We start from the raw sequence: 25,136 nt of genomic DNA, 5'->3' as shown, positions 1-25,136 counted from the left end.
TGATTTCTCTTATTAATCAAATAACATTGTTTCTCTTTAGTAAAACTAATGAAAAATACTAAAACATATACACCAAAAGTAGAGGAGAATTGCTCAAGCATTTTCGTTAACTTGAGATTGTATAGTTTTGTATTTGCACCATCAAGATTTCGTGGAAGTAACTTTCGACTTAATTAAAGGTATATCATTTAAAAATACGTTTAGAATATAATTCAAATAAAATTCAGGCACATTAAATTGAATTCACTAATCAAAAGCTTTATTGCAGAAACACCCTTCAGAAGTTTGAATAGTTGAGATTTGTTATAGGAAAACATTATCCTTTTTTATTCTTATAACTTATTTAGAAGCTCGGATTTGCCTTTCAGAATTCAAAGAAATCCTTGGAAAGTCTCGGACATTTTTCAAAAAGTCCAGAATTCTTATAAATAAAACTCGGAGAAAGCTCGGATTTCTTCCAAGCTACTCATTTTTGGAAGCTTCCAAGGATTCAGAGCATTTCCGAGCATTTAATATCCGAGCAAATCCTTGGAAATTTGCTCCCTCGGATTTGCTCGGAATCCTTGGATTTCTATCCGAGAAAAATCCAAGGAAATGCTCGGAATTTCCAAGCTTCTATTACCAGGGTAGTAAGTTGGTTTCTTAACCCCTTTATTATTTTTTAAGATGAAGGCGAGAATGAAAGCGGACAAATTGAAACAATTGGCGAGGAGCCAGATGTTTTAAGATGTGATGAAAAATTAGTGGATGACTTATGCCAAGTTGATACAACAGATGAATCCAACTCTAAACAACCTGAATCAAACAAATTAAATATTAAACAAAAATTCACCAAAAACAGATTCACCAAAATCCAGTTCTGAAAATAATGATTCAACATTTGCAAAGGCTAAAGGTTTGACAAGGAAATAAATTTACATTTAAAGCAAAAAATTATCCTTCTCTTTGAAACTAAATGTTTATAACCTAAATAATTTTGAGTATTTTTTCCTTGATATATCTAATCCAATCGGGATGAGTAAAATCGCAGACATTATGTGGTGGTGTGATAAAAAATGGAAAAAAGTTACTACCCATAAGGCTAGTATAGTAAAATACAAAATACCAAAATAGGTGGTATCTATGTGTAAATTTTTGCAAAACTTTTTACCACCTGGGTAGTACAAAATGGCATAATTTTAGTTTTTTTTTTGTAATTTTGTTTAATTTTTTAGATGAATTTTCTGAAAATTTTTATAATTTGAAAAATATTTTCTGTTGGAAAGTTGTTTGCTGCAAAAGATTCTCGTCAATATAAAAAAGACTTAATTAACGCAAAGCATTAATTTTTGCACTGAGTGACAAATGTGTCACATAAATAATGATTTAAATTTTTTGTAAAATCTGTCCGAGGAGCAACCAAAAAAAGGTGGTCTCTATCTCTATGTCAAATTGTCCCAAAAGATTTTACTACTAGAGTAGTAAAATACCTCTTCCAAGAATCTAGGAGGTGGTATGTAATAATTCGTAAAAATCTGTCTGAAATTTTACCCCCTGATCCTATTCCAAAATGAAGCCAGTTGCACACCAATAAGCTTGGAAGAACTGATTTCCAAAATTTCATGCTAAATGTTATTTTACCTGAATACTTTTTATTTATTGATCATTTGATTTATTTTCCAACAGGCAACAAGAGGAAAAGAGTTACCTGTCAACATTGTAACGAGACGTTTGCACAAAACTGTAATCTAAAGCGCCACATAGCAAGGAAACATGAAGGTGAAGATGTCCTCAGAATTGTGACGGAGAAAGGGAAAAGCGTTTGCTTAGAATGTGGAGCAAGATTTTTTCATGTCTCAGAAATGGTCACTCATTTAGCAGATGTTCAAGGATTTAACTTTCGAAACGAAGAGCTGAAATTTCAAAATTACGAAGGTTAGTTTAGCAGTTAATCATTATATTTCACAATCATTTCAAAATCTCGAGAAAAGCTTAAAGGACTTAAAGCTCGTAGCCCTTTCTCATGATTTCTTCCCTTGTAGAAAGAGAGAGTTAGCAACCTTGTTGCTTATAAAGAAGAAATTGTGTACTTAACTTTACATTTCAACAGAATTTTTGGACTGAAAGAGTCAATATGAAGCAGAATCGAAATGCAATGACATCACATTTGGTAAAACATGGATAGATGCATCAGGAAACAAACGTTTCAGATTTCAATGTTCAAGAAGTGGATTTTACAAAAAAAAAAGAAAAGGTAAAAGAAGAACAAAGTCAAGTGGTATGATACTGATTTTCAATTTTGTTCACCACACATTGCTTTGTCCATTCTCTAATTATTGGTATAACAATAGGTCAAGTGATTAAAAAAATATAAATGAAAATTATAAATGAATGAATGAATGAATGGGTTAATAAAATAAATGAAAATATAGATGACACATTATCTACTTGAATACTGTATGAAAAGTAGAATATAAGTTCTTTCTTTTACTTTTTATTTAGGCTTTCTTTTACCCGTTTATTCAATCTGTGATAATGAGAAATTAATAATGCACTTTACTTTAAGGAACTCGTAAAGTCAACAACAATTGTACTTCGACAATGAAGGTCATTGAAAACTTGGAAACAAAAGAAGTAACTGTTGAAATTTGTGAGACACACTATTCCCATAAAATGGATTTGGAGCATGTTTGGTTAACCAAGAGGTACTATTAATCGGTTCATCTAGCCCTTATAGTGTAGTTCTTTTACAAAAATACAAGCTGTTTGCTTTTCCTGAAAATCAAGCTATAAGACTCCTCGACTCCGTTAAAATAAAAAAATACAATTTGATTGAGATTGTTAAATTAACTGCCCTCCACAACATTTCAGAAAACTGAATTCATCGATATGTTATTTTTTTATATTTAGTCAACGTCAACAAATCGCAGCAAAGCTTGCAAAGGGGGTATCACGTGACAAGATTATTGATCACATCAGAGATAACCACATTGGCAAAGTCAACCGTTTGCATTTGCTTGAGGGGAAGGATATTCGTAAGTTATAAAACCTCAAAATTATTTTTCTTATTATGACAATCAATAGTTTTAGTCATTATGCGACACAAACTGTTCCATATAATCTGTAAACAATTCCTTAATCACCAGCATCATTTGGAGGATAGTTATCTTTATTATACGTCCCTCGAGGCTTTTTTAATTTTCTATGACGTCATATTTTATTGTCCTTCGGGAATCAAACTTTGATTTATAAACAGCATATTGAAACGTAGCTAATTTGATACTCGTCACTGTTATTTATGAAGACTTATGAGAGGAACATAGTGTTTTGATGTGGAAAATTTGACTTATGTTTAGAAGATTGTTTATAAGCCGAAGGCTTTTTACCGACCCAAATTCATGTTTGAACACAAATCCTTTACAATAAATAACAAGATTATCATATGGATTAAAGATTTGATTTATCTGGTTGATTTGAGTTGATTTGTCTGGTTGACTTGTCTTTTTTTATTTTGTGGTTTTTAAAATTTAATTATGGTTGTGGAATTATCTATGGTTGTGGTGTAAACTAAAGACAAAGATAAAGGAAAGACAAAGACAAAGACAAAGAATCACTACGACATTGTTCAAAATTCTGTTGTTTTTGATTGTCTGTTACTCCGTCTGGGAAATCGAGTCTGGAATTCCGACCGCACGTGTTTGTATTCCAGAAAATTCACATTTGAGGACAACCCACGCATGTTTCTCGAAATCATACCCAGTTTCGTAATTGTTCCGGGATCTCGTCCACGTTTCCTAGTTTGCATGCCTGTTTCCGTCCGTATCCTTACCTTACCGGGAGACTCCATATTGATCTCTAACCATATCGAATTTTTCTACTGAAAATTGAGTTATTTGAGGATAACCTACGTTTGATCCTCAAATTCTGCAATTTGGAAAAATTGTTCATTGCCATCGGAAAAACAGAAATTCAACAAAGCCTTCGTTGTTTGTCGAATTGACGCCCCTTTTCCGTGTTTGTACCGGTAAAATTGTGAACCTTACCGTATTCTCGAGATTTCCGTATACCGCAATTTTTCGTCTGAAAATTTGAATTTTCACCGTTTCCGCAAATTTACCTTACCGCATTCCGAAAATCCCGCTTTTTTTCAGTTTCAACTTCTAAAGTTTGAGTAACCACCCTTTTACCGTCAAGTTCTTACCACATTCAGGAATACCGCATTCTGTCTGTTCCCATTCCGAACGTTTGAATTTCTCCCTATATCTAGCTCCCGTTTCGGATCGTTGTTCCGCATATACCGCATTTACCGCATACTTTGAAATCGCAATCTATCACGGGCTGACTTATCAATAGCTTTACGCGTCTGCATATCAAAAAAATTATCGTATCAAACTGCAACTAACTATCATATCAAAATGTCTCAAAACGATAGAACCAGAGAAATTCAATTGAATAAGGAAATCTCTCAGACAATCCGTAAACGAAACGGCGCTAAACATCGAATCACCGTTTCATCTGAAATCCGTTTCCTGCGAACGACTCTTGATAAAACCCTCAAAGGCGCTATCAATCATCATGAAACGTTAATGCTTATTTTACCTGAAGGAGATTCTCGATTCGGCGATGAATGGATCGATGAACTCGCTCTCAACGTAAATTCTTGTTTCGGAAGAATCGAACGTTACCTTGATAGCCGTAAGGATGATCCGCCATCATTGTTACTATCTTCCAAAAAGCGCGAAGATATTCAAAGATGGCGCGAAAAATCACGTGACCAGGAGGGTTCTGGCTCTGGCTGTAATCCTTCAATGAGCGATATGTGCGGTGCGTTCTCTAAACTATATGTAAATGAATCACAGTTACTCGGAGAATTGTGTTCCTTACCTGACCCCGCGTCTCAAAATGAGGGTATTGAATCGCCACAATCGCCAATAATATCAAGCGCAAGCGAAATTCAATCAGTACAAACGGTTATCAATCACACAAATGCCGAAACTCGATCAATACAAAATCTAAGCGACAACGCAAGCAATATTCACGCAATTCAAAATCATACGATATTTATCGAGACCACAATGCAGGATTATACTGAATCCAATGTTACCTCAACGCATGATACAAATATAAATACGCAAACTAACATCAACACTTTTGCTATCGCCAGTACAAGCCAACACGGCGGAGCGCGCGCCCGCATCCCAATACCACCCAACACCGGATTACTAAATAGTCCCGTATCACCCATGAAAAACTTAGTCGAAACCTATTTGAATCCTAATACCGATGAATTTACTCCGAAATTACCAAGAAATCCGGGTTACCAATCAAACTTCAACGATCAATTACAAAGTACCTACACAATACCAAATGTGTCTACCGTATATCCAACCTTAATTCTTTCCGACGATGAATTAAATCTTTCTAATCCAAACCCAACCGTTCGTTTGTCGACAACATTACCAGCTCCTCATGCAAATGTTGCTTCAAAAATGGCATTGTCTCCGCATGGCAATGTCAACCAAATGATCAAGCCTCCTCAGGCTACGTACACTCGACCGACTTTAACTCCGCATGTTACGGTGTAACGAAAAATAAGTACTCCCTGGAAAAAAGTACTCCCGGAGTACATTTTTCCCAGGAAAAACATACTCCCCAGTACTTTTTTCCTAGGAAATTGATACCCCCTCTGGGAAATTTGTACCCCCAGTAAGGGAGTACTTATATTTCCTGCAGAATCTGAAAAAAGAAGACTCTGCATTGCACTTTAATAACTATTATTCAAAATTTTATATACTCGACAAAAGTCATCAAGCCCCCTTCCTCTACCTTTACTAAAGATCTTTTGAATTCTGAAAATGATATATTTGATGCTTCCAACGGATTTAGTCTGGAGAATAGATAAAGAAAACGGGGTCACTTTTAAGATTTCGACGACGTGGTGCCGAGAAATGGCTAGTTTTAGGCAAAAAGAAATCGACATTTGTGGTAATTTCCGATGACGCAATCTTGAAAATCGATTTATCCATTCGGATAGTCCTGACTCAATAGTAGTCAAAATTGTGTGGTTTTCTAGAATTTGTCTCGATCTCTCGCCTTTTAGGTCGATAAAAACATCAAAAAGCTGCTCTGTCAGTAAAAATGCTTGATAATTCACTATATTCAAATTAAAATATCTGCTGATCTAGTCATTAAAATTAAGGTATAATCTCAAAAAATGTAGTAAATAGCCGAACGTGCGAACCACACTGGGCTCAAATAAACTCGTCCCCAGGCCCCGAAAGTCAAAATTTTGGAAAAATGAACATACAAACACACCCCAGGAACAAGTGTGCCAAATTTCAGCAAAATCCAACCATTTTCGACGTCTCCAGGCTGCCCCAAAGTTTTAGCCTCGTTTTGGCGAAAAACTCGTCCCCAGGCCCCAAAAATCAAAGTTTTCAAAAGATGAAATAAACACCCCCAGATATTCACCCAAGGATCGAGCGTGCAAAATTTCAGCCAAATCCGACCATTTTTGAAATCTCCAGGCTACCCCAAAGATTTAGGACATACTACATTGTCAGATTGTAGCTCAACTGAAGATGAGAACAGGGGGTACTTTTTTCCTGAGGAGGGTACGAATTTCCTAGGAAATAAGTACCCCTAGGAGTACCTATCTCCTGGGAAATTTGTACTGGGGAGTACTTATTTCCCGGAAATAAGTACTGGGGAGTACTTTTTTCGGGGAGTACTTATTTCCTGTGACAACGGTCCAACAAACATTGCCTCGTCAGGCTAATGTTATCTCAAAGACATTGAATCCCCTCGTGAATGTCAAACCTTCAAAGATATTGATTCTTCAAATGAATGTCTACACTTCAACAGCATTAGATCCCTTCGTGAATGCCAACCCCTCTACAACATTGAATCCCCTTGTGAATGTCAACGCGTCAACGGCATTAGATCCCTTCGTGAATGCCAACCCTTCTACGACATTGAATCCCCTCGTGAATGTCAACCCTTCAACAACATTTCCTCTTTGGATGAAAAATATTGTCACTTCATCTTTACCAACCGAAGCTTCAAAGATCTCTCTCAAATCAGTGCAGTTTGTTGATTCAAATCGCCCGATTCAAGGCACTCATCCCATCGCGGAACGCAGATCTCTAGACCAATGGATAGATGAATTAGATCCAAATAATTTGACCATCCCGGATACCAATCATTCAAGGAATATCCAAATGGAGCTACTCATTCAACAAAGGTTACCCAGACAGGAGTTGATAGTGTTTGCAGGAGAAGCTGACAAATGGATCGAATTCGTATCAAAGTTCTGTGGCATAGTCCATAAGCAACCGTATCTCGATTCCTTCCAAAAGCACACTTACTTGTCACAACACCTGAAAGGCGAAGCCCTGAAATCGATTGAAGGTTTCACCAATGATGACCAAGGTTATGTCAGTTCCTTAAAGAAACTGAAGTATCTGTTTGGAAACAAGGTGGTCGTCGCTCAATCTGTGATCCAAAGGATAACTAAACGCAAACAAGTCCACGATTCTGATCCAAAGGCTCTTGCAAACCTGTATTTCGAGATCTCGACTTGTTTAAACACACTGCTAAAGATGAACTGTGTTGCTGATATCTATAGCACTAATCTACTTCGTCAGACTTTGTCGAAGCTTCCTGTCTACCTCCAAAGGAAATGGTCTGAATACTCGCTTGTATTGCGAAGGAACCAAGAACCCAATCTGTATCATCTTGAAAAGTTGCTGCAAGATAGAGTCATGGCAGCTAGGGATCCATACCTTAACAACGACGGTTACAAAAAACTGTCAAACATGCACAACCGAACTTCTCCTGAGGATGATTCTCAAGAGCAGAAACGCCGTTGTTCCTTATGCAACAAAGATCATTGGTTGTATCGCTGTCCCATCTACAAATCCAAAGGTGACACAGAAAAGGTTTCTTTCGTTAGAAAGAAAAGGTTATGCTTCAACTGTCTCAGCCCGAAACACAACGTAAAAGCTTGCAAGTCCAAAAAGCATTGCTTCGTTGATGGGTGCAAGATTAAACATCATACAACCCTACATCAAGGTCTAAAGAAAGGCCCAGATAAGCAAGACAAGTCTCCTCAACCAAAGCTTAAATCTTCCACAACAAAGGACCAACAGAACTCTCCAAAGGTTGACGAGGCAAAATCTGAAGATCCTTCAATCCCACCAGCCAATTTACCTGATAGGGAGAAGATCGAAACCACCATAAATAGACTTGTAGAAGGAAGAAGTCATGTCTATCTGCAGGTTGTCCCTGTTCGGGTGAAGAATGTTCGGGGTATGTGGGTTGATACATACGCCATGCTAGATACTGGCAGCCAATGTACCCTTATTACCAAATCACTTTGCAAGGAACTAAATCTTCAAGGAAGAAAGACCAAAATCAACTTTGGTACAATTAGAGATAGTACCATTTTACCGACAAAGCTGGTTGATCTCACCATCGCAGCTGTTGACGGCAGTTACCAGACTAAAGTGAAAAATGTGTACTCCCTCAATGATTCGGATTCAATGTACCAGGACAAGAAGTTCCGGTAACAACTGATTCTAGCTGGGATTACATCGGAGATCTCGGTCTTAAAGATATCGACAGCAGCCAAGTACAACTACTGATTGGTGCTGATGTTCCAGATGTTCTCGTCAGCCATGATTTCAGGAAGTCAAAGAAAGGCTACCCATATGCTTCAAAGACTCGACTCGGTTGGACTCTGCTTGGAGTGTATGATGGTACTTCAGACCCAATTGAAAGTCGACTTGTTGCACTGACCAGAAATTTGGGGATCAGAAGTGAACTCTCTGAGGTTGAATACAGCAGTTTCTGGGAGACTGAATCATTTGGTACTGAGGTCAAAGAAAGCAAATCACGCTCTATCGACGATCAACGTAACCAAGAAATTCTTGACAAAGAAACTGAATTCAAAGATGGTCACTACATCGTACCAATGCTTTGGAAGAAGGACGTCAACCTGTCTGAAAGCAAAATCTTGGCTGAGAGACGCCTCAACCAAATTTGCAGGAAGTTCCAATCCAATCCTGACTTCTTTGAAATGTATGCTAATAACATATCATCCTACCTTGAGAAAATACATCACAAAACTCTCAGACGAAGAAGCATTATGTCGCACAGCCACTACTTGGTACATCCCTCATCATGGAGTCACCAGTGTGAATAAGCCAGGCAAAGTACGTATGGTGTTCGACGCTGCTGCTCAGTCACATGGAGAAAGCTTGAATTCCAACCTGTACAGTGGTCCTGATCTACTGAACAGCCTTCTTGGCGTTTTGCTTCGATTTAGACGCCATAGAGTTGCTGTGGTCGCTGATATCGAAGCTATGTTTTGTCAAGTGAGATTCAAAAAGGCTGACATGGATGCAAACAGATTCCTGTGGAGAGACGATCCAAAGTCTCACAAACCTCCTGATCACTATAAATTAATCGTACACATTTTTGGGCTGACGGATTCTCCCTGTGCTGCGACCTATGCCCTACAACGAGCTGCAATAGATCAAGCTAACGACTATCCACCCGAAGTCATCAAAGCTGTCTTGAGAAATTTATATGTCGATGACTTACTCATGTCATATTCAAATGCTACATCAGTCAAGGAGACCAGCCATGGTGTTATCAGTCTTCTCAACAACAAAGGCTTCAACCTGACAAAGTTCCAAAGTAACGACGAATCCGTTTTGAAGGACTTACCAACAGAAAAGCTTGCTACTCAACCTACTGGGATCAAACTGTACGACAAGGTCATGTCTAGAGCACTAGGCGTTCACTGGGACCTTGAAACAGATTGTTTTGTTTACAAGGTCAATGTTGAAGTTGATCGATCAAAGCCATGTACCAAGAGATCCATCCTCAAGAAGACAGCGACTATCTACGATCCACTTGGCCTCTTGACATCAATCACACTTGTCGCCAAACTTTTCATGCAAGAACTATGGAGAGATAAATTTGAATGGAACGAGAAAGTTTCCAAATCTCTCAAAAATCGTTATGAAGATTGGCTTTGTCGAATGTCTGACATTGCATCCACTGTTGCTGTCCCACGAAGTCTCAACCTTGAAGGTGATCAAGACGTGCAGCAACATATCTTTTGTGATGCTTCCGAGAAGGCATTTGCTGCGTTAGCTTATGTCAGGATCGAGATATATCCTATTGTCTAAGTCAAGAGTAGCTCCACTGAAAAGATTGACGTTGCCAAGACTTGAATTGCAAGGAGCTGTCATTGCAGTGAGAATGAAAGAAACCATCGTAGATGAAATTGATGTTCATTTCTCGTCTATTCGATTTTGGACAGACTCGTCACTCAATCTCCAGTACATCAACAACGAAAGTAAATGTTTCTAGGTTTTTGTTGCAAACCGAGTTGCTGAGATACGAAACCATTCTAAAGTCGATCAATGGAACTTCATACCAGGAAAAATCAACCCAGTCGACATTGCAAGAAGAGGAGATATTGATAACAATGAAGCCATCAGCCCGGGGGGGGGGGCACTCGATCTGAAATCGACCATACGTTCGGCCCAAAATTTGGCTTCTAAAATCGGACCCTTACAGTGCAGTGAATTTCCATGAAAAATCATACCCTTACAGTGCACTTTTTCGAAATTTCTCGCCCGTAAGGGCGAAAATTTTTGCAATTTTCCAAGAAAATGTGGAATTTTTCCTCCAAAATTGACCAATTTTGTATTAATTTTACCAAAAAAATGCCCTTTTACCAAAATTTCCTACCCTTACAGTGCAGTTCAGTGCATTCTTGCAATTTCCTACCCTTACAGTGCACTAGCTGAACTATGAAAAACCTACCCTTAAGGGCCGAACGTCTGGTAGGTCATTTACCTTGAGTGCCCCCCCCCCCGGGGCCATCAGATGCTGGTTCGACGGACCAGACTTCCTGTTCAAACCCAGGCAGACTGGCCAACAACATCTGTGACACCCCTGTCTCCTGACAATACAGAAATCAAAAAGCAGACGCTAGTCTGTAAACTATCATCCATCACACCGATTGTGAAGTTAGACAGATTTTCAAATTGGAAAAGACTGATCCGAGCAGTTGCTTGGGTGATTGTTCTTCTGCAACAAAAGATGAGCCGCAAAGACAAAGGTTGCGACCTCTCAATCAAAGAAGAAAGCGCTGGATTTACAAAGACATTAAATCTAAGAAAAGTTTGAAAATCTCTCATGGATCAAAACACTACACGTTTTTTTTTTTAAGAAACTAGTTTTACCAAGCAGCCTCAATGTTTCTTAAGAAATCGGCCTTTTGAGCCTTAAATGTTTCTTACACGTTTCTAAACTTTTTGACATAATCAGCCTCATGGAAGGCTGGATTGGAAGGTTATTAAAAAAAACGAATAAAAAATGTTATTTTCTCATTCTCAGCCTCAGCATGTTTCTTAGATGTTTCTTAGTTTTTAGGCATTCTGAGCCTCATGTTTCTTAAAAGTGTGTTTCTTAAAAGAAAAAACGTGTACCCTCAACATAATCTCAGCAAAAGCTGAAACATCATCACACCCCAATTGCTCGACCGACAATACCAACAAATATGATACAATACAACAAAACATTCAAACAAACAATTATACAAAGAAAAAGAAAATGGCAAGATGAAGACAAAGCCTAGAGTCAGGTGTGGTACCAAGAGTAAGCACTCTCTGGCGCCCGCGAGCCACCCGTCATCTTTACCAAAGAAGAAATAGTGTTGATCAGACACTATTTCGTACATAAAAAAACAGAGAAGAGGGATTAAAATAAAACAAGGCGCCCAAGGGCGTGAAGGCCCAGCTAAAAAATTCTGTAATAGAGACAAAATACAAGGATACTTGCTACATGGTTAATTTGAAAAATAGTCCGCAAAATTGATATTTCTATAATTTCCGCTTTTGTTTTATCTTATGACTCACAGTAGATTGATTAAAACGAATTTTTCAGCTATTTTCGAACTCCCGGTTATTTGAAGTAAATTCTTATCCCCCTTGGAGCTTCGAATAACCGGGAGTCTACTGTTTTTTTTCACATTGTAGGGATCGATGATCAAACAACTGGACGACCCAATTTGCATTCCCAAGGGGTTGTGTGAGGAACAAGAGCTCCTGTATATGTAAATATCAATAGTAGTTTTTAACATGTAATATATCTAGACACTGTCACTTTTTAATGGTACTAATAAAATCTCCCTTCACTATTTCAAACCCACCCCACCCCACCCCCTTTTTTGAAGGGAAAATTGTACCCTTCGTTTGCAAAATTGATTGTCACTTTCTCCCGTCACTATTTCACATATTGTCTGATATGGAGAGTTCTACCATGACCACAGACAAAGAAAGTTTTGAAGGGCTAGATCAGAATCTATGCGGCAAAAAGTGAAGTCAATTTTGAATGGGATTTCTTGACGTTGGCAGGCGGTCAGCGCAAATTACCTCCGATTGATAGATTAGAAATAGGATTTTATCTACATTGACAAATTTTGTGGCTTGAAAATAATTTTAACTATTGAATTTATGAAGAAAAATGATATCTATGATCTTGACGGATTGGATTAAAACTTAGTTGTTTTTCTCTCTGTTATCACCAAAAGAATGGTTATATAACAAATAATTGGGGTACTAAGCTAGATGGAGGTTCCCCGTTGAGATAAGTGTGGAGAAAAAAGGGAAATAGGAAACTAAGCTAGAACAACGGAGAATTTTAAATGTAAACAAAGTCAAAGTGCAAAGTTTGAAATTTGTGTTACTTTATTTTCAGTCCGACATTTGTTATATGTCTGAAAAAAGATTATTTCGATAGAAGACTTTTTGAGAACTCAATATTAGAGGCTTTAGTACAAATAAATAGTAAACAGTTTTCAGATTTTCGCTTTAAGATCAATCTTTTTCAATAATAGTAACAAAAGGAACAAAATGTAATTTCAATCACTGTTTGTGATAAAAATATTTCTAATGTAAAAATGAACATAAAGAGTCGACTTAGCATACTTTAGAAAATTACGTACCAAGCCCCTGTTTTTCTGATCTAGATAGCAAAATAAGTTTTATCAGCAAATACAAAAGCACTTTATGTACAAAATAAAAAAAACCCGGCAAATTTTTTGTTCCCAGTATAAATATCTAATATGAAAATTATGTCAAAAAGGCAAAGAATAAAAACCTGGCAAACTTTTTGTTCCCAGTATAAATATCTAATATGAAAATAATGTCAAAAAGGTAAAGAATAAAAATCCTGGGCAAATCTTGGTTCAAAAAATATATAATGAGTCCAATTTAATTAATTGTTTTACGAGCAAGGTCTGTTCAGCACAAAGACAAATTTTAGTCGGTCAGGCCCGTTAAACGATTAAATTGGCCTGGCCTAACATAAAAATAAGGTTGGAAAGCAAAGAATAATAACCTGGCACTCTATGTTCCCAGTAAAATACCTAATGTAAAAATGTCAAAACATGAAGAATAAAAACGTGTGTACCTAGTAGAAAAAATAAATGTGTACCTAGTAGAAAATATGTAAAAAGTAAAGCATGAAAATCTGGCAAACTCTTTGTTCCCACTAAAAACATGAAAAAATTGAGTTTTTGATGCGTGTCTGAAAAACAAAACTCACTCAAAATTAAATTTTTGAAATCTGAACTTGAGAGAAAAGCAAACGAATGAAAACAGTGTTGCAATTCAAAATTTGAGAGAAAATAAAGGTATAAGAGTGAACCTCTAAAACAAAATCGAAAAAAACTAAAATATATGGTCAGTAAACTAAAGAACTAAAGATGATTAAAAATGTCACTTGGATTTTGAAACAACAACTGTCTTACCAATTTCTTCATTGTTTAAAACTTTAATTGTTTTAATTTCCAACTTGATATGTGAAACATCAACCTTTTTACCGAGAAGAAAATCTGCTAACACTTCCTCTTCAAAAACGGTACCAGTCCAGACTTCACTATTGAGCACGGAAAGCGAATCAATCCCCAATACAACTTTTTGGACACCGAATCTGCAATCTGGATGACTTACATGGGTTACAGCGAATTTGTTTGATGTCAGTGCATTGGGACCAGTCGTTGGCATATTTTGCATGTACGTCCTTGCCCAACTGGATAACCCTTGAACAGATTCCATTTGCTTCAACGATGCCTTTCTTAACTTTCTGGACAGATTGTGTTTTTTGTCCAAAATTGATGATGGTGATAATTGTATTTGAGTTGGTTGTGGGTCAGTACCCCTTTCGCTCTTTGACAACCAATGTTCTTAAGTTCAAACAGGCTTCTTCATTCTTTAAAAAATTTCGATGCTATTGACCAAACTGAGATGGGCATCTGGCCAGTTGTGTCCCCAAATTACCTTCAAGTAGTTGAAAGCCGCCTCTGGTAACCACTTCTATTGGTGGCAAACAACACCCTCGTGGTAACGTTGTCCATCGCATCCAAGAGATTGAGCAATTTCTTGGACGGTCTGTCGTGGTGGCAATTTTGTTTCATTTGTCAAATCCATGCTACCCCGTGCTATTTGTTCGATTGAAGAGTGATCATCAAAAATTATTTCAGCAAAGTTAGGATTGTCAGGTATGATTTCTCTGACATTCCTCAAAGTTACTGCCTGTCCACTTGTTTCGAGGGTTTGAAATTCTTGGCAAGAATTCGTTTTGAGCAAACAGCACGTCTCAAATTTGAATTTTCGGAGGATGTACTCTGAAGTTGATCTGTTTCTTTTTCATCGGACTGTTGGTGAATGTAGCACTTAAGATTTCGCTTGTTTGGTTGCTTGCCATTCTTCTTTCTATTTTGAAAAGATAAAAAGTAAACTTAAAATTTCTACCATGCCATGCCCATGGCTTGTTTAGGAGAAGAATCTCCCCTCATCTTACTCCAGAAATCGTTATAGGGAGGGACCTGAGCAAGGGGGTCTTTACAAGAAGAAAGATTTCAGATATTCAATTTCTAGAGAATTTATTAGGTTTTAGATACTTCAAAGAAATTTTTTGGATACTTGGAAGAAGATCTTGAAGTTTTTTTTAGGCAGGAAATCTGATGATTTGAAATCTTTATCCCTGTTATTAGAACAAAATTGAGCAATTTATAACGAATAGAGAGAAATAGCATTGCGAAACTTGCTGTGAAAATAATTTCTTGTAAAATGGATGCTTGATAATTACCGATTTAATTTATTGTTTAACAGGATGTGTTCTCTTCTGTAGTCGTAGCCTGGATATCCAGCCCGTAAACTTTTTTTTGATTTTGATATTTCTTATGTTTACGGTCTGGTTTACCTAGATCGTCTGCATTCTCATCTGAGGATGATTATGCGGATATTCTGATTGGTTGGTCCAAGCGAATCAGAGATCTGAATGGTGGCGCGCGTCATAAGAAATTATGCAGCCGACTTCTGGCTAACTTAGTGTACGCCTANCGGAAATATGAGTAGGTTCTTTAATAATCATTTCATACTCTTCTTCTAGGTATCCTTTTAAAAAGCTACTTTCCGCAGTATAATAGTTTTTGTTAAAGTCTCCGAGAATGATATGGGTTTTTTCAACTATATCCCGTAAATGCCGAATTTTGTAAAGAAAATGATCATTTTCAAGATTTTGTTGACGATATAGAAGAATGATATTAAGTGGAAAATTTACCATGGAATGTTTAAAACTGTATAAAGTGGCACCTGGGATGTCGTGGGCATCTAGTAACCGGATTTGATTTTTATTGTATGCAGCAGCAGTATTAGAAAATACGTGTTCATCATAATTGTTTGTATGTAATGATAAAGGTGCTAATATATTTTCAACTTCTTCAGAGTTATTTGCTAGTTGAGTTTCTGTCATAAATATTAAACCACTTTCAGAAATTGATCTATCATGCTTTATATCAATGGCATGTTTCTTTAGTGAACGTACATTCAAAAGTGAAATCTTGAGTCCATTATCATTAAGCAGTTCTTCATCAGTTGTAGTTTTCAAACTCAAATTTTCTCTCATGTAGTTATATTCCTCTGTGGCTTTAGTGTCACATCTTATTGCTTTTGTATTAAATTTCCCCATTAGGTATAAACCCTGCAATGAAGTAACACGGCTTAAGGCTACATAAACTTGACCAGCATTAAAATATCTTTGGCCGTATAAATCAAAATTGAAAACAATTTTTGAAAACGTCTGTCCTTGAACTTTATGTACGGTACATGCCCACGCTAGCATTAGTGGAAATTGAATTCGTTTGATTGAAGGGCGATGTCTACCTGGTTTAACACCAAACTCTTTCTCTATTTTTTCTATCGGCACTAGGTTATTCTCGCGTCCATAAGTATCGTTATTTTTCGCTTTTGTACCTATATCATCTTCATCCATTCTTAGATAAATGTGTGTCACTTTCCTCTCGAGGTTTAACTTTATATATTGTATAGTACCCATTTGACCATTGCAAAGCTTATCCTCGACATCGATATTTGAAGTTATCATTACCTTTGCACCAAGTTTGAAAGTGAACTTATGGGCTAGACCTCCAGTTTGCATTTGACTTCGTTTTAATGCATTACCCTTATCTTCTGGACTTATTTTGTCGGGAAATTTATCTATTGAGTCTACTTTTACTTCTTCGCCGGGTAACTCACTCAATTTTAGCATGTTGTGATCATTAACTGGTTGGTTTTCAGCCCACAAATGTACGGCATCCTTAGGGTATTCAGGATGGTCTTTATTAACGATTCTTTCCTTTAAGATATCAATATTGTTTTCATCGACGACGCCTATTCTAATGTTATTGAGTATATCTATAAAAACCTGGTCGCCTCGTTGTCTCATAACCTCCGTGAGCTCGACTATTTTGAAATGTCTCCAGCAATGATCAATATTCAAAAGGGCATCCGGAAAAAGTGAAAATATTGTACCACCTTTGATTGGAGGTAATTGATAAAAATCTCCACAAGTTATTATTGAAATACCAGCAAATGGAACGTTCTCAGTGCATTCAAAGATATTGCAAAGTCTTTGATGAATATGTAATAGACGATACTTTGAAACCATTGAAATTTCATCAATAATAATGACCTGTAGTTCTGAAAGCCGCTTTTGAAGGCTTGAACGGACACTGTCGTGGAGTTTATTTATATGTTTACTAAACTCATAGCCAGGGGGTAAGCTAAATACAGAATTAATAGTTGAACCGGCTACATTCACTGCGGCCACACCCGTCGGTGCCATGGTAAGTAACCGCTCTTTTGAGGCATCTCTTGATCCATAAGATAACGCTTTCTGCAAATAATACTTGATCGTATTTAAAGTGTACGATTTTCCACAACCTGCACTACCAGTTAGAAAGATATAAAACGGATCGGGCTTCGTAGCAGTACTTGTTCGTAAGTTTTGCGAGGTCTTTTTAGACCATTTTACAATGTAGTCAAACATTTCCCGCTGTTTTTCATTGAGGGATCGTATTCTCCTACTTAGTTCATTATCAGATATTAAAGGTTCTATTGGCTGAATAGGTGCTCCACCACTATAAACATTTTCAGTGTTTTCTTCATTATCCAATTCTTCTCCGCTTGCATAATTTCTTTCTTCTTCTCTTACGTCATCATTTTCCTGCTCACCGTAAATGTCAAATCCTCTAACATTTTCGCGAAAATTTAGCATGGCACCATCTACGGCATCGGCATAGGGTTCAAAAATTGCTTTATTTCTGTTGACAATTTCAATAACTTCGGGTGAGAACAATTTCTCAGTAAATGATCCTGAAGGTGTATTTTTGAGCTCTTCTTCGTTTCTAAAAGGATAAAACATGAAAAGTAGATGATGCGCGTGATGTTCGGGGTTTTTTCTCTTTACTTGGTACATGATACCGTAAAACAGATTTATTTTTTCGTAATTTCAAACGCTCTTTACTTGACATCAAAGGTACCGAGTTGGGCAGTGCTAGGTCTGCAGCTTCAGCTGGGTCTAATTCGTCGAGAATTTCTGGTTGATAGTCATTCTCAATTTCTTTCTTTTTAGGTTCTAAATAGTAGTTCGACAAAAATTGAGCGTAACATAAGGCGTCCATTGCAGCATATCTACCATTTTTGAAAGCTCTGTTCGGTCTATCTATATATCGGTCCAGCATATTCTTTTTAAAAACATTTGTATCATCATCATCCATATTTAAAATTTCTTCTTCGCTTTTGCATACACGATAACGATTTTTTTCTGGCAAGTTACTGTTTGCAAAAATTACACCTGGTGAGGTTTTTCTCAGCCAAATTTCTGGAAGTATTATTGCCACAGCTTCTTGAATTGACATTTCTCTTGACGTTCGGTATGCTCTTGACACAGATTTCATTTTTTCTCTAAGGGTATGATTTGAATTCATAGCCTCCTTTGCCGCCTGCTTCATAGCTTCAGTAGTTTGATCTTCAGATTTTGAAATATAAGCACACATGTAAGATACTGCTTTATGATAATCCATGACAGGCTGTATATCTAGATTTCCTCTCCATGCTAGTAAACCTTCTTCGAAGTAGTTATTTATGAAACATGCAGCTGGGGAGCGCTTGTAGTGTATTTGAAATCCCGTATCAGTTGAAATAGCCAGATTTTTGTAATAAACATCCTTTCGGTATTCCTAGCTCATTTAAGATTTCATCGATTGATTTCGGTTCTTTGTAGTTATCCTTTAAAGGATCAAGTGTGTTATTGTATCTTGGGTCAAAATGATCGTCAATGTATTCTTTAACCGGGGACAAAATAGTTTTTCTTTCTTTTAATATCTCATCTCTGTTGCTAACGCTAGGGTCAATAGGCTTGGCAATGATAGTTCTTTCAGTAAAAAACCTTCCAAAGTGATACCTGCATGGTTGGTTTTTTGTATTTCCGACAGGATTTCGAATGTCTATGAACTTGATATGTTGTCACTAATTTATATAACTCACTCTCCTTATCCTCTGGTAGATCGCATTTAACAACTCTGTCAATAAAATCTCGATATTCATCTATATTTTCGTGTGTTAATGTTGGAGCTCCTTCTATCCATGCAAGACAGTGAATATGGGGACTACCACGAGCTTGAAATTCTACCCTGATAGAATAATGTTTAAGTGTACCTCCCAGAGTGTCTTTCGCCAAAATAGTTTTGAAAAAACATTCAACGCGATATTGGAAATGTCTCGTTTATAGGTATATCCAAATTTACCTGTAGGAAATAAATAAGGATGTGCAAGTATTTCACATTGTTCATCGCAAATAATTGGCAAAGGTTCTTTATCTTCCCCAGGCGCTATGGTGACATTTGAGTCATCAATAATATGATGAGCTAATTCTGGCACAAAAACAGTTTCGGAAGCTGGAATTCGGAAACGATCTAATGGGTTATCATTCTCTTCGACATTATCATTTTTGTCTACGTGCTCTGAATCTTCTTCATTAACGAAATCAATGTCATTACTTTCGTCATCATCTTCATTATTGATCATATTTATCCAAAATCTTGGAATATCGTCGACATTTATCTCAATGTCAGAATACAAAGGATTGTTATTTTTTAAGTACATCAAAATTTCTCTTATGAATTGGGGTCTAACTGGTTCAAAGTACACATTCGATTTGAAGCTCAATTTCTTTTTTAAAGCAACTCGCACTACACCGTTATTATCCATACCACGTGGTAGAATGTTACAAATATCATCAGCTTTAATAGGTACATTACAGATAGCTCCTTTCATTTTTGGCGCTTGACCTTTACTCATTATTGTTATTCTCTTAAACAAAAGGCGTTTTGCTATGATGACACGTTCCAGTTTTCTGATATCCGAGAATCTTTCTGGTAGATCAATGATTTGCAAGTCGTTAACCACAGCTTGACAAGGAATGTTATTTTTAGCTAGCTTTTTATTACATGTGTTACAAATGTATTCTTTCCCATCGAAACTAAGAACGCGATATTGAAAAACCTCTCCGTCTACACCACGATATTTGTTCTCGTCAAATAAATTGACAGTTACTTTATACAGGAGTCTGTTGCAAATGACGCAAATATAAAACGGGCCTTGTCGTATTTCCGTTCTAAATTTTTCTATTTTAGTCGCACATGTCCTACCTCTTGCTCTGTTAGTGGATCTTCGTGTCCTCTGTCTTTTCTGGTTAACTGATTTTTTCTCAGGTGTGAGATTTGCGCGCATTTTTGCCATTCTTTCACGTTCTTTTTTATTGGTGACTGTTTTTTCTCAGGTGTGAGATTGCGCGCGCATTTTTGCCATTCTTTCACGTTCTTTTTATTGGTGACTGTTTTTTTCTCAGGTGTGAGATTTGCACGCATATTGGCCATACTTTCACGAGATTTTTCATTGATGACTGATTTTTTCTCAGGTGTAAGATTTGCGCGCATATCGGCCATTTTTTTCTCGAGAATTTTCATTATTTGTAGTTATTTTCTCAGGTGAGAAGTTTTGCGCGAAATTTAGACATTCTTGATCTGCTATGTTCGTTTATCTTAGATTTTTTTTCAGGAGTCTGGTATGCACTAGGAATGCTTGAGGCTGTGCGTTTTCTAAACCTAATCACGTTACGAAAAAAAAAGGTTCTCAGATTTTGAAGAGAATCAACGGTAACGTTAACCTTCACATATTGAATTTCAATACCTTCAAACTCCTTGGAAAACTGATCAACATGGTACGCCGTTAAGTAGTTTTCAAGGTCAAATTTAGTCTGGAATACAAGCAAAACCGCCGTCCCTGTGCTTCCACCAAACATACCTTCCTCGTTTCGACTATGGGAATCAAATAGATAGTAAGAAGATTTATAGAATATGAAAGCCCTACTCGTTGAGCCCGCTAATATTATCCCGCTATTGTAGCCAGCCGGTATATCAATGAAATTTCGACTTTCCGAAGACAAAGACGAAACATTAGGAACTGTTCGTTCAAACTCGATTTTTGTATTTTCTATCTGAATTTGAAGGGGCAACTCACGGAGATCTAAAAATGTATCGACATATCCGAAACTAGAGTACAAATCATTACCGGTATTAAGAATAGCGTCTAAATCGTTTTGTGTCCAGTAAGTGAGCGATTTTACGTTTGAATAAACAATTGCTGAGAGAGACATAAATGTACATTGGGAGCCTGCAGTCCTACCGAAAATAACGGCATTGCCTTGGTGGGTCGATGCTTTTACTACCTTAAATATTGTAACTGGGCCTGGATTATGTTCTACATCACCCACCCGATCGAAGAAGCATAATAAAAATATATAAAGCAATGGCTAAAAAGGGTAAGGGCTTAAATAATCGTGAAACCCCGTTGCTTGAAATAGTAGAGTTGACTACTAAATGACGATAAATTGAGCGGAGATCATATTGCCTTGTCCCGTTAAAGTTGCCGATTGAACTACGGTATGCTTCGATTGATATCATGTTTTGAAAAGGGGAATGTAAAAAAATGATAAATACGTCAGTTTCAAATATAATGTATATTTATTTTAATAGCCTATTGTTTTTTAACAAGTTAAAAAAAGCTGAGCAAGTAAGTGGTAAACAATGAAATGTCAAAAAAATCATAAATACCGGGTTAGCCAATGAAACACAAGTTAATTGAATCAAGTGAACTATGTAGAATCAAGTGAGCCGAGTAATATCAAGTTAGCCGAGTAATATCAAGTTAGCCGAGTAATATCAAGTTAGCCGAGTAAGTCGAGTAATATCAAGTTAGCCGAGTAGTATCAAGTGAGCCGAGTAATATCAAGTGAGCCGAGTAATATCAAGTGAGCCGAGTAATATCAAGTGAGCCGAGTAATATCAATTGAGCCTAGTAAAACCAAATAAACTGAGTAAAACAAAGTATTCGAAGTGTATTCTGGTGAGCCAAGTGAATAGAGGGGAATCCTTTAAATCTGAGTTAACTGTGTAAATCCAAGTTAGCTTTTTATAACCAAGCTATCTAATGTAAATCCAGATTGACCAGAGTAGCTATACACTGAATGATGTGGACTTCATGAACCCTGAAAAATAAAAACAAAAACGAAATTACCCAAACAGTCACGTTCAACTGGAGTAGTATACTACCATGTTCATAAATCGTAAAGCTCAGGAAGACACTTGCTTTTTGTTGAAAATTGAGGCATGCAAGCATTTATAGGTCACAATTTTTTCGCACAACATAAAGAACCCGAGATGAAATCTGATCATGATGTTTTACAAATACAAGTGAAAATCTCATTTCCAAGCTACCTTAAAGGGATAACCAGATAAAAAATAAAATTCAGCCCAAAGATTCCTTCCATAGTCCTTAGCAAACCAAATTTTACAGGCTACTTGTTTTTCAAAGTCGAAATATTTAGGTTTGTAATTTTTAATTTCTGCTGGAAAACAATAGAATTTCAACGTGAGGTACGTGTGAGGTACGAAAAACTGAGATTTCTAATTGTCATATCTTGACTCTGGAATGTTATTTCTCTAAAATATTTGGAGGGCTTACTAAGGACCATGGAAAGAATCTTTTAGCCAATTTTCATATTTTATCTTGTTATCCCTTTAAAAGTTTCAAAAAGGACAAAAAATTACGAATCAAAAAAAGAAATCCTTCTCTAGACTATAGCCAACAATGGCCTTCTCTTTACCACGTTTCCCCCAGCCTCACAAAGATTTTGCAGTAAATGGTAATACACAACTTGATTTTTCACTTAAGTCATTAGGTTACCAAGCCTTTTAATGATAAATCCTGAAGAAAATCAAATTCAAACTCACCTTAAGATTGGGTATCAATCAATCAGTGGGAACCAATCCGTCTGGATATGATGTACGATAACAGTCTTGATGTATATGGATGATAGATGGTCCAAAAACTGTACAAAAAGAAAAACAAATATGATTCTTATTAACAAAAAGTACAATCATTAGGCATGACCTGGAGTAATACCTTTAAGGGAACATTTTTTGCCGAGAACTTATTTTGGCAAACAACTGAAGTCAGCAAAAATGTGAATAAATATATTATAAATTTTGATAAGAACTTATTTTGGCGAATGGCCAGGCAAATCTTCCCTTTCTATTACCTTTTTTAAATGATTGACGACAAGAATCAATTTTGGTTAGAACTGAAATTAGTGAATTTCAAGTTTTTGCTACCCCAAGTAGAATTTTTTTCTTCATTTTGACCAGACAATCTCAATCGAACGGAATTGAAATTCGATTGTCGAACACAAACAAATCTCAATCCAACGGCAGAATTTCAGGTAATATTTGATTCGTTCGATTGAGATTTTCGTAAAGCAGACGCCAAACGACCTGCGCTGCACTTTTTGTAAGTGGAATTGCCTGATTCTTACCCCCCCTCCTACCTAGCCATCAATTTGAGAATTAACCTTGCAGAGTTTTTGTATTTCGCAGAGTGTCTTGTTGCAAACGGCCAATCAATTTTAATCGTTTGATTGCGTTCGATCTGGTTCGATCATTGGTTCCGTTCGACTGAGATCATTGGTTTCGAGTAGTATCGACCGACCGACGTAATCGATAGAATAGCTGTTTTCAAAATAAAAGCAGACACCAAACGACCCAATAGTGACCGGCGCTGCACTTTTTGTATAAGTGGAATTGCCTGATTCTTTCCCCCTCCTACCTAGCCCTTAATTTGAGAATTAACCTTGCAGAGTTTTTGTATTTCGCAGAGTGTCTTGTTGCAAAAGGACAATCAATTTTAATCGTTTGATTGCGTTCGATCTGGTTCGGCCATTGGTTCCGTTCGACTGAGATCATTGGTTTCGAGTATCGACCGACCGACGTAATCGATAGAATAGCTGTTTTCAAAATAAAGGCAGACACCAAACAACCCAATAGTGACCGGCGCTGCACTTTTTGTATAAGTGGAATTGCCTGATTCTTTCCCCCTCCTACCTAGCCCTTAATTTGAGAATTAACCTTGCAGATTTTTTGTATTTCGCCGCAGAGTGTCTTGTTGCAAAAGGTCAATATTCTTATGATACTACTGGAGCACACAATAGAGATTTACCTTTATGAATGGCAGCAGCAGTCAGTGACAGTAAAATCTTGATTTATCTTCTTACTTCTTGAACTCTTTACTTCTCAGTCTTTGAGAGAAAAAGAGATCACGCTGAACACTCCACGTTGACTTGAAGATAGTCTATGTAGGTGGTAGACTATACGAAATACAGACAATAACAAGATACAGTCTTCAGCCATATATCAACATATGGCTTTGTTCGGCTTTGCTAGAGGATAGATAATTGTATGCTAGCCGACAGACAAAATTGACTATGACGATCCCTGTCGATCCCTCTACATTATAGCGCTATGACGATCCCTGTCAATCCCTCTACATTATAGCGCTAAGTTTAGCCTGGAAAATATATGTACTCTCGCGGAACACCGCCTAATTGCTTTGCGTAACTAACTAACAAACGTACGGGCACTGTGCAGATGAAAGGCCCACTACGCTGCGCTGCTGGGCCAATAATATTTTTACCAATGTATAACAAAAGAAATTCTTAACGCAATGATATTAAATTGGTTCTTGTAAAACTGTCAGAAGTCGAGTAAAATCAAGATGAAGTTATAATTTTCTCGAGCTCTAGCTTTCCATATTATGGTGCGGTCATGATGCGGTTATATCAGTAGAATCGCTAGGAAATTCTGAGCAAGAAGATATAGGTACCTTTTCCTATAGGAGAGGTGTACCCAAAATATAAGCCCTAAAAGTTTGCGCATAATCTGGCTGGAAACAAAAGAATTTTGTCACAACACGCTAATTATGCAGATTTTTTATAGCGTCAACAAAAGAAACCTATTTACTCGACATAAACTCCCTTAAGGGCAAGAGACCTGGTATATGACGAGCCGTTTTTCCATTGTTTTCAAGAAGCTGTTTTTCCATCTCTTTACATTCCTCTGGTTAGACTTTTGGACGGTTATTCTTTTAGATGGTTAAACTTTTGGGTGTTTCACTTAAAGGGACATTAAAGTAGTAAAATGTAAACATTGCGCGAACCACGTGTCATTAAAGAGAACAATTAAAATCACATGTCCAAAACAAACTTGTAAAACAATTGAACAATCAAAATTAGCCATATTTGGTTTGATTTTTTATTTTGACATGTGACATTTGTTTTGATCTTGTATCCGCTGCATACAGTTTGTTTACAAATTTCGCAAGTACTGTTATGTCCCT

The 25,136-nt window shown here is 36.9% G+C and overlaps 2 protein-coding genes across 2 annotated transcripts; one reads left to right on the top strand and one right to left on the bottom strand.

The window, feature by feature from the left end:
- The first annotated feature begins 6,821 nt into the window (after positions 1-6,821).
- On the top strand, positions 6,822-10,178 carry LOC136821093 (uncharacterized). The gene is made up of 3 exons (XM_067077319.1): positions 6,822-8,289; positions 8,532-8,987; positions 9,115-10,178. The coding sequence occupies exons 1-3, from the start codon at positions 6,822-6,824 to the stop codon at positions 10,176-10,178; spliced, it is 2,988 nt and encodes a 995-aa protein (XP_066933420.1).
- A 5,209-nt stretch (positions 10,179-15,387) lies between these two features.
- Positions 15,388-18,153, bottom strand: LOC136821091 (ATP-dependent DNA helicase pif1-like). The gene has a single exon (XM_067077318.1). It carries the CDS (start codon positions 17,821-17,823, stop codon positions 15,388-15,390), a length of 2,436 nt encoding a protein of 811 aa, XP_066933419.1. The 5' UTR covers positions 17,824-18,153.
- Positions 18,154-25,136: the final 6,983 nt, after the last annotated feature.

The sequence above is a fragment of the Clytia hemisphaerica genome, unplaced genomic scaffold (genome assembly GCF_902728285.1).
Source record: "Clytia hemisphaerica strain Z4C2 unplaced genomic scaffold, Clytia hemisphaerica genome assembly, whole genome shotgun sequence".
NCBI lineage: Eukaryota > Metazoa > Cnidaria > Hydrozoa > Leptothecata > Clytiidae > Clytia > Clytia hemisphaerica.
The sequence above is the reverse complement of the archived record's forward strand: the minus strand, read 5'-3'. Positions and strand labels throughout refer to the sequence as shown.

What these genes read in the sequence shown, in the direction of transcription:
- LOC136821093 (XM_067077319.1), top strand. Translation starts at nt 6,822, where the DNA reads ATGAATGTCTACACTTCAACAGCATTAGATCCCTTCGTGAATGCCAAC. An exon ending in TCGGGTGAAGAATGTTCGGG is followed by an intron (nt 8,290 to 8,531) that starts GTATGTGGGTTG and finishes TCAATGTACCAG; the next exon opens with GACAAGAAGTTCCGGTAACA. An exon ending in GGACGTCAACCTGTCTGAAA is followed by an intron (nt 8,988 to 9,114) that starts GCAAAATCTTGG and finishes CAAAACTCTCAG; the next exon opens with ACGAAGAAGCATTATGTCGC.